The 10,778-nt window shown below is 41.2% G+C and overlaps 1 protein-coding gene across 7 annotated transcripts in view; it reads right to left on the reverse strand.

Moving 5' to 3' along the window:
* The window catches only part of LOC118241338 (uncharacterized), a 198,880-nt gene extending 189,233 nt beyond the window's left edge, over positions 1-9,647 (reverse strand). For 2 of the 7 annotated variants that reach the window (XM_081715647.1, XM_081715893.1), the window contains exons 1-6: positions 9,156-9,565; positions 5,017-5,181; positions 4,671-4,776; positions 2,723-3,016; positions 2,323-2,613; positions 1,581-1,717 (exon numbers count right to left, since the gene is read on the reverse strand). In XM_081715647.1, the coding sequence (XP_081571773.1) occupies positions 1,581-1,717; positions 2,323-2,613; positions 2,723-3,016; positions 4,671-4,731 (783 nt within the window). In that variant the 5' untranslated portion in view covers positions 4,732-4,776; positions 5,017-5,181; positions 9,156-9,565. The other 5 variants (XM_081715692.1, XM_081715753.1, XM_081715842.1 and 2 more) reach the window with 5 other exon arrangements.
* Between the last annotated feature and the right edge of the window lie 1,131 nt (positions 9,648-10,778).

A 10,778-nucleotide genomic window follows, 5' to 3' on the forward strand; every position in this document is an offset into this window, starting at 1 on the left:
AACAGACAGACCACAATCAGTACGGGTGGGCAACTGCGCCTCATCCACCCTCACCCTCAGCACTGGAGCTCCTCAGGGTTGTGTCCTCAGCCCCCTGCTCTACTCACTGTACACCTATGACTGCACAGCCACTTCCAGCTCTAACATCATTGTCAAGTTTGCTGACGACACCGTTGTCGTGGGTCTGATCTCGGACAATGACGAGAGGACCTACCTGGAGGAGATTAAACACCTGGAAAACTGGTGCCAGGAAAATAATCTCCTCCTAAACGTCAGTAAGACAAAGGAGCTGATCGTGGATTGCAGCAAGAAGCAGGTGCGGCACTACCAACCTGTGAGGATCAGTGGAACCACGGTGGAGAGAGTAGATAGTTTCAGGTACCTTGGCGTTCACATCTCGCAGGACCTGTCCTGGTCCCGCCATACCAACTCCCTGGCAAAGAAGGCTCGTCAGCGTCTTTACCACCTCAGACGCCTAAGGGACTTCAGACTGCCCTCCAAAGTACTGCGGAACTTCTACACCTGCACTATCGAGAGCATCCTCACGGGGAACATCACAGTCTGGTTTGGGAATAGCACCAAGCAGGACAGACAAGCACTCCAAAGGGCAGTGCGTTCAGCAGAGCGCATCACTCACACGGAACTTCCTGACCTGCAGACCATCTACTACCAGCGGTGCCAGACCAAGGCCAGGAAAATTGTGAAGGACCCCACCCATCCCAACAATAGACTCTTCACTCTGTTGAGGTCAGGGAGGCGCTTCCGCTCCCTGAAGACCAAGACAGAGAGGCTGAAGAGGAGCTTCTTCCCACAGGCCATTCGGGCCCTGAATCAGGGAAACTGATAAACTGTGGGGACCACCACCACCATGTAACATGACTGTATATCTGTACATCTGTATATATAGATTTATACTCAACTACCCTGTTACACAACAACTGTAGATATGTTATTATATAAAATGGATCTGTACATTCTGTAGATTGTGTACATATATACTCAACCATATACATTGTACATTGTGTATATAATCATAATATACATATATTGTACATACATTGTTAATATATTTTTGTACATACATAGAATATATATATTTATCTGCATATATATATTTTTCTCTATGCACCCCGGTTTCTCCTCCTCAGTTTGGACAGAGCACTCTCCACCATTTCACTGCACGTTATACTGTGTATGACTATGTATGTGACGAATAAACCGAACTTGAACTTGAACACCCATCGGGCTACCCCTCTCAGGCAAAATCCCATCATGAACAAGACAAGACTCCAACACTAAATAAATGTCCCTCTTAGTCGCAGTACGAGGAACTTCTACATCAAAGAAGTCAGCTATTAGCAAAAGGTCAACCTTGCGGCACTTACTAAACTGTTCGAGCGATGGACAGATCACAAACTCCGTCAACTCAAAAGCAGCAATTCCAACAACAGAACAGTGCAAACCACCACCCACAAGAAAAAGAAAAAATCCTGGAAATCCTGGCAGTGGACCGGGAACACACATCCATCTTTCTGTAATATCTCCTCTCTTGCCATGGTTACAGTTTCCCTTCAATGTACCTCCTTTCTGGAGCTGCTGATTTTTTTCCTCAGCTGCACAATCACCAGCCCTGCTGCCACAAGCCCTGCCCCCATCAGAGCCAGGAGCACCGCCAACACCGTCACTGTGGAGCTCTGATCTGGACACGGCTGGACTTCTGAAACACACAAAATTGTCAGTAAATATGAACTACTATTTAAACAGTACAGAGTTATAATCATGTGTGTATGGTTTTAACATGTGCCATATACTGTTTAAACTGTGGTTCATATGATGGTTCAGTGTTCACTCTGGTACATAATCACTACACCATCACTGACTACATTTACATATTAACACACAGCATAATGAGATAACATTTACATGCACACAACAGCAGGACTAAGGCCTCAGTATGAGAACCAGGACACTTACAACAGCTGTTGTAAAGCCCAGTCTGTTCACATATACATATTACAGTCTGACAAACAAGAAGCAGACCATTCATAATGCAAGAAAGCAGTCTGACTTTGCATCCCCTTCATGAGAAATATTATTCATGCACAAGTTTACTAATTAAAAAAATAAACCATACTACTAGGGTTTCGTAAGCTGACAAGATGCCATTATTTAACAGTCTGCAGTTATAATGCAGTTATTGAGAACTGCATTAAATTATCACCACACCTTATCTAGATTCCTTACTGACAATACGTACACTCTCTCCCTAACAAAATAATTTTAGACAACATTGAGATCACAGTATTCACATTAAATACATACCTTCAACAGTAACTGTGTATGTGTGAATGACCTCTTCATTACTGGTGTCCCAGATCGTGTAAACTCCACTATCAGATGGTGCTGTTTCTCTCAGCTCAACAGCAGAGATAAGAGATGCTCTCTGGGTGTATTCATCTTTACATTGTAATGAGCTTCCAGCCACTGTGCAGATTTGTCCACTAGAGGGAGCAGCTGCACCTGTGCTGTTATAAATCACCTTCACTGACTCTGATATGGTCAAATCCAGCACCAGATTTTCATTGGACTTGATCCAAACTGAAGAACTCATTGCTGAAAACAAAAACCATCAGGAATTTCAAACAGGTTCAAATCTGATACACACTATTAAACCTAAATCATTAGGGGTTCATTAACAAAGACTGAGAGAACAAACCCTTACCCTCTATCCCTAGGCTCATAGCACAGATGTCTACACCACCACACTCACAGGTGTACCAGGTCCTCTTAGTGTAATCAACATCAGTGATGGTGAGGGAGAGATCTCCCTTCAGGTACTGATCATGGGACATGTAAAATCCCTCCTTTGACTGACAGGATATCCGGTCACACTGAGCCAGAATGTCATGTTGTTTATGGGACACAGTCCATGTGACCAGACCAGAACATGTCTGAGTGCAGGGGAGAGTAGCATTGTCATGAAGATTCACCTTTATTGAAGAAGTCGATACAGGCACTGAAAGATTAAGAAAGTGGAGTTTTAAAAGGCACTAAATAAAAATATAGAATAAAAACACAAACAACTGCATAAGAGCATAAATCAGACAATGAGACCACACCCCTTTTAGACCAGATCAGTGATGGAGGACTTTGCTGCCTTGAAGCCAGACTGCTTTCCATTATGCTTTCCTACTCCTGTAACCCCAATACTACTGCATTCATTTTGGAAATGGCCAAAGCTCTACACATTCTGGCAAGTCATCTTTGAGACCTTCTCTAGGATAGTCACCATTTAAATGGAAAGAACCCATTCCACCCACATACAGTCACTGGATCAGGGAAGTCATGTCCCATCCCCATACCATGGAGAAGATTAGATATGCTGTCAGAAAGTCTGCCAGAATACTATTCAGCAACCTTTCCTAACCTTTGTTGAGAACATGGAAACTGACAGCATGATAATATTGTTGGGTGAGCTCGAACCCACATCAGCTAGGTGATGACACCGACAACCTACTGGGTGAGCAACCACGCTCTAGTTATGGTGAGCCTGTGAGCAGAACAGTTAGATCTTGTAACAGGTAAAACAAGAGGAAAAACTGAACCACAACACCAAGCATGGAAAAAGGGAGAACAAAGGACAACACAGGAAGAATGGCATACACTGGGGAAAACCAAACTAAAACTTTCCAAACAAAAGCAGAAACCTGGAGGAACTTTAATGGCTAAGGGAAGCCTCAGGAGAGAGACAGACTCAAAAGGGAAAACTAGAGAAAGAAGGGCACATGTAAAAACCCAGACACCTTTGCAAAGCAGAAGAGAGGTACAGCACAAGAGCTCACAGACCTCAATACCCAGAGGTACCAGCTAGGACATTGGCTCAAAACTTTAGCAAAGACCCAGCACTAAGTGACTGGGTCACTGAGCGTTTACAGATCTAGCCCAGCTGTCAGGCATCAAGCCTGATTAGTAGTGTGGTTGACTCAAGTTCTCCTTCTGGTGGCCGGGGGGCCTCGGCCTGGTGCCAGCCCTTACAAATATAACCTATTCTGTCCTTTGATTTTACGTGTATTGTCTGTTTGTCTTTTATAGAAGTCTGACAATGCATTATGTTTGTATGCTAATGTCTGGTATAAGAGAAGAATTAAGTTTTTTACACTTATGATATAATGTGAAAATTAACAGACACGCCCCACCCCTCCAAAAAAAACAAAACAAAACAAAAACAACACCCACAGAACTCAAGAGCTTAATAGAGAGATACCAGAGAAATTGCAATAGATGAGCCCCAGGGTTTGGTCTCATAAAGGGGAGAATGACAAGACTGAACACCAGCCTGTGTGGGAGCATATTACTGAAGAGAGGCTCTGTTCCTCTCTCTAGTACCCAAGGTTGGCTATATTAGATATCAGGTAAATATTCGTCTCTATCGCTTGTTAAATATATCCAATACCAAATAAAATGGCTGCAACCTTCATGTATCGATAACAAAATAACATTTACCTCAATTTATATTCTGCCATTTACTAAATGTTTTCTATGCTCAGATATGTTCTCCGTTTTCTATGCTGAGCACAAAAGATATACAGTTATAAAACTGGATTATAATACAACAGAATAGGACCAAGCTGAAACATTTAGAAAACAAAGAAGCCATTCTGTCAACTTACCGGTTGTGACCTTAAGCACAGATAACAGCAGGACCCAGGGACACATGCTATAGGATGGCATGGCTGAGGAGAATCTAGTCAGTACTTTAGGGATCACTGGAAGAATCTGGAAAATTATAATAAGCCAGTTATTCAGTGCCCTAATCAACATTACCTTAAAAGAACAAGACTATCATAGTTTTTTAAAAACAATTAGTGCTTAATAATTATTATTGAGCAAATTTTATATGAATCTTCTAAGAACACTTTAAACCATTTTCTAAAGTCATGTAAAAATATATTACGATGATAGGAGAATGTTTAAAAAATATGTCCTCCACAGTGGACATTTGTACTTATTACCTACCTTTTTTTCTCTGTATTTTCAATTACGAAGGAAGGTATTCACTGTCAGAGGTAGAGAGAATGTTACTGCAAATTGTTCATGAAAACTCAGACATTGAGTTGTCTGATGAAAAAGATCAAGATGCAGTTTTTGAGGCAGAGGACTCAGAGAGCTCAGAGGAAAAAACTGAGATAGGGCAAACAGAGGCAGAAAAGTCAGAGCAAGCAAAACCGTCCACATCCAGTCGCTGTCCACTTCGGGGCAGGACTACAATGTACACATTGACTTTATATTCTCAAGATAATATATGACCATTTACATATATACATATACATTTTTACTTACATTTTTTTTCACAAAAATGATTTATTCTGATAATTTATTCTAACAATAATTGAGAGTAATATTCTTTTTCTACCTTTATTATTTTCCTAAGATTCAACCCTCAACTGGATAATTCTCCCATTGTTCAATTGTCCCATTAAGTAATGATGCCATAACACACCAAAATTGGACCCCAATGAATTATTTTCAACAGTACATTGATTACTCTGTGTTTGAAGAAATGGCTGTGCGCACAAACCAACGTGAAGTCCTTGTGTCTGGAACAGCACTAAACACCACTCCTGAAGAGTTGAAAACATTCATTGGCAGTTCTGTCTACGTGGCCTGTCTAGGATATCTAAATATACAGATGTATTGGGCCTCAAACACCAGAGTTCAAGTAGTGGCAGAATCCATGACCAAAAATCTATTCTATAAACTAAGAAATTCCATTAAGATTGTCAATGACCTTGATATTTCAGATGAGGACAAAAGCAGAGGTCTCTTGTGGAAAGTCAGGCCCCTTCTGAACAAAGTGAGGCAAGGATGTCTAAATCAGCTTAGAACAGGAAAATTGTCCATTGATGAGCAAATGATTCCGTTTACTGGTCGCTGCCCAATTCGCCAGTATGTACCAGACAAACCATACCCGACTGGATTGAAGCTGTTTGTCTTGGCCACACCAAGTGTTATTGTCTTTACCAAGCTAAGACCACCTTCAGAGTCACAGAGGAACTGGGCATTGGAGAACAAGATGCTCTTTATTTGGCAGAGACTGTTTCCAGAGGAACCCACCTGTTTTTTGACAGGTTCTTTACAAATGTCCTGGACACCATGATGGAGAAATGCTTGGGAGGTACAGGAACTCTCATGAAGAACAGAATTCCAAAGGAGTGTAACATTATAGGGGATCAGGCCATCAAAAGGAAAGGAAGAGAAGCATCTGAGATGGTGGTCAGGTGAGATCCTGAACTTGCTGTCAAGTGGTTTGACAACAAACCAGTTAACCAGTTGCTAAGTTTCTATAGGATGGCCACTCGCACTCGGAAATGGACAGTGCATACAATTTTCCACTTTTTTGATTTGGCAATCACCAATGCATGGCTTCAGTATAAGACTGACTGACTGCTAAGTTCTGGCAAAGAAACCACTGCAGTTCCTTGAATTCAAATTGCTCCTTGGTGAGCAGATGATTACTCAGGTCCAAGTAGGAATCTCCAGTGAGAGTGAAGATGACACTCCCCCACATCAAAAGTGGAAACATATTAAGATTATGACATTGTAGTGTTTTAACTTTAGGAATTTGGAGTAATGGGATGGCGATATGTTGTTAAATGTCTATTCAGTTGACTATATATCACTACTTGAAGCTCTATAATAGTCTGAACTAGTTGCATTAAACAGTGACTGCGTGCGGGACAGGTGTCGGTGTTCGTAACGGACCTGCTAAAGACAAACTAGAGCAAGAAAACGGGCTGACAGGCCTCACCAGACAACAGCTAATGAGCTAGCAAGCGTTAGCGTGGCAGCTAAATATGAGAGAGAGATGGTGTGTAGCGTTTGGTCATATAGATAATACTTCGCATTTGACGGCTCGACTTTATCGACAGATAGTCTGTATAATGTACAGTCAGACGTCTTTATCGAGTGATGACGGAGCGTTTCGACAGGGCGCCCGGCGCTGGCAGGACACGGGGTGCGTCGAGCGGTCCTGGCCCGGGGGACGCCCGTGTGTCCGTGTTCAGCCAGTGGGAACCCCGAGGACAGTGGAGGTAGAGCTGCCGGACAACCGCTGTAGCTGTGTTTAGATATCTAGACACGATACGTAACTTTAACTAATCAGCCCGTTGTAAATATCTTAGCCATGTTAGCGCCTGGCCTGTATCAGAAAAGCTAGCTAGCCTAGCTAAGCTATCCTAGCCAGGAAACTGAAAGTAACATTTACTCGGAGCTCTGCTGAATATTGGTAGCTTATCCAGGTTAGTTAGACTTAAGACGACCGTGTAGCTGTCCTAATATTCATGAATACTAGCCTATGCGAGCTATCTACTGTGGGATTGTATAAACTAAGTGAATGCTAAGATTACATAAATAGAGAATAATGCACAAAATGGAATAGGATTAATGCTTGAATTAATAAAATAATTGCTGTATGTGCAGACATAACAGGAAATGGCTTAGACGTGCATATGTGCGATTGTGCAAGAAAACGTGTGTACATGACAGTTAGACAGAGGCGACGGCTGAGATGGAAAAGTACTAAGCAGAAGTGGCGCAAGGCAAGAAAACTATAAGTCTGTGTGTTGCGAAGTTATGCTTTAGATCTCACTCGCACTGTGCTGTGAAGTGACATCTCCAGAGCTCTGCATTAATAAAAGGCCACAAGGTAATGCACTGTTTCCGGTCTCTTCTTTCTTGCATTAACAGACACGACACTACGCAGTTAACACTGGCTTACTATATTACTAGCTAGAGTTAGCTGAACAGTTAGAAGATAACGTCCACAGCCACATATCTGAATTAACCTTGCTCAGATGACATTGCTGTGTTAAACAGGTCACACACGATGTCAAGTTTATGGTTAGTTAGCTATATTTATTACATTACTGTTACAGAAACACCAAACCCAAATTATTTTAGCTGAGTAGCTAACCGTTTATTATTATGCTAAATGGGTGTTTTCACACACATCTGGACACACAGTGAGGTGAAGGCTTTTGGAGGATGGCTTGATGTCAAGAAGGGCCACAAAGATGCCACTTCTCTCCCAGAAAAACATTAAGGACAGACTGATATTCTGCAGGAAGTAGAGGGATTGGACTGCAGATGACTGGGGCAAAGTTACTTTCTCTAACAAAGATGTCCCCTTCAGACTGTTTGGGACATCTAGACAAATGATTGTCTGGAGAAAAAAGATGAGCGCTACCATCAGTCCTGTGTCATGCCAACAGTGAGGCATCCTGACACCATTCATGTATGGGGTTGCTTCTCATCCAAGGGAGTGGGTTTGCTCAAAATTTTGCCTGTGGTCAATCCTCAAAAAGAAGGTGGACAAATGCAGAAATTGTGATCAACTCCAAGCACTGATTAGGCAAGAATGGATTGCCATCAGTCAAGACTTTGCCCAGAAGCTAATATCCAGCATGCCAAGGTGAATTGCAGAAGTCTGAAATGCTTAATTGTACTTAGCTGTACCATATAAACATCTAATAAACTGAGGCGGTAAACTTTGTGAAAACCAAAATTTGTCAGTGTCGACTTTTGTGTACGACTGCACTTCTAGTATTTGATGATAACTTCCGAGATCTCTCTCTACATGGATCTGGTTTAGGATATCTGAACAGTCATCATAATGCGTGAAGGATGGGACACTGATCAAGCCCAAGCATTAGTGCAGAAGGCCTCACACTTCTTAGATTAACGTCTATAAGAGCACAAACACTCCTCTTCGTGTCTGTTGAAGTTGTGTTACGGAAGGAGAGCCGGTGTAGGCCCGATAACTGTTGCTAACTTAGCAGAAATAGCGCTACAAGGTCAATATGGATTAAAGCATTTATATTTCATATGTAACAAGCCACACGGCTCTAAATGTAATTACTGGGGAACTGATGATCCCATGTAGAAATAACCGTCATACTACGATAGGCTACATTTCCAGTTAACCTAGCTAGCGTTGTAGCTACAGACGTTAGCGAAGCTATGAGAGCTAGCTAACAAGCACGGACCCGGAATGAGAACATTTCTGAGTTAGCGGGCATTCAGCAAACTAACGGATGTGTTTACACAAAATAAAGCTAAATCGTAACTGTTGTAATTCCATTTCATTACTTAGTTACCTTAAAAACAACCACCGGGTCTGAAATCAGTGTTCAGAGCAGCCCGTGGGTTAGCTAGCGTTAGCTGACCAAATCCCAAGCCGTTTTGTTGTAAACATATCAACTACTCACCACTCTGGTGGGTTTATTTATTTGTAAACATATCAGCTACTCACCACTCTGGTGGGTTTATTTATTTGTAAACATATCAGATATTCACCACTTTGGTGGGTTTATGTATTTGTAAAATTATTAACTAGCTACTCACCACTCGGTTGGGTTTATTTATTTGTAAACATATCAACTAACTACTCACCACTCTGGTGGGTTTACTTGTAAACATATCAGCTAGTTACCACTCTGGTGTCAAACAGCTCTCTGCGTAAGGAAATCTATAGAGTGACATTAGTGTCTTAGATATGAAACCACAAACTCACCCTGGAACTGAGCAGAAAAGCAGAAACGGAAACCACAAGCCACAAGTTTCCGGTGAGTCTGCCGTGCAGGCTTGTCACGAGCCCCCATCATCTCTAGAGGAGGTTTCTCGCTCCTTTAGTTCACACAATGAAAATCTAAACTAAACATGTTCTTCAGCTTATTTAAACATATCTTGGGTCTAATGCACCTAAACAAAGTGTGTGTTAAAGCATATGTAGATGAGAAAAGTCTTATTTTTTGGAAATTCAAACCTTCCATTTTTTCTGTTAAATCCACTACATTTATAAAGATCACTTTCTTAGCTACTCATAAGATTTCCTAATGGGTGAAGGTGCATAAAATATAGAGCAATATTGTGCAAATAGCTAATCAGTTCACTATAGTATATTTTAAAATGACAAAAAACACAAATCAAATGATCAGTTCACTCTGTGATATTCTTGGAAAACACTTTGCAACATATTCAAAATATGACATTGCAGTGTTTTTACTGCAGGAATGTGGAGTATTGGGATGGCAAGCTTGTGTAAAATGTCTCTTTGCTTCACTATATATATAGCACATATTGAATCTTTATAAAATAAACAGATCAAATAATCCACTAAATTCTTGAAATACTCTCTCTTATGTAGTTACTTTTAGTATGACTAAGTTATTTTTACAGTGGGAATTTGGAGTAAAACATGAAAACTTTGGTATTTAAGGCCTCCAGCATTTTAATATATCTGCAAAAATGCCTTCCCTTAAAACACATCCTCTCACACCCATACACTTGCAGTTTCCCCTTATGCCATAAACTTCCACTGGTGTGTGAGAGAGAGAATGAGAGTATGCGAATGTATGAGTGATGTGTGATGCAGGTGACACGGTCAACACAGAGGACGTCAGAAGTGAGAGGAAGTGCTTAGAAAGTCAAAACAGAGCTGTACTGATGTAACAACAAAAAGGAAAAACCCCAGTCTAGCTCTCTCTAGGCAACGTTGCATCTTCTAGAGACTCCGTAGTTACAACCGCTAATGTGCAGTGCTGTCTTGGGTTTAAATAGGGGTGAAAGGAAATAAGGAACAGGTGAACACAATTCATTGTTGTTGTTGTTGTTGTTGTTATATATTAGTATTATTATTATTACTATATTTATGAATGTTAATTTTCATGACAAGGAATGGCTTTGCAATTAATTGCAATTCATCTGATCACATTTCACAA

This window comes from Electrophorus electricus, chromosome 1 (genome assembly GCF_041902795.1).
Source record: "Electrophorus electricus isolate QZ-2024a chromosome 1, ASM4190279v1, whole genome shotgun sequence".
Classification (NCBI taxonomy): Eukaryota; Metazoa; Chordata; class Actinopteri; order Gymnotiformes; family Gymnotidae; genus Electrophorus; species Electrophorus electricus.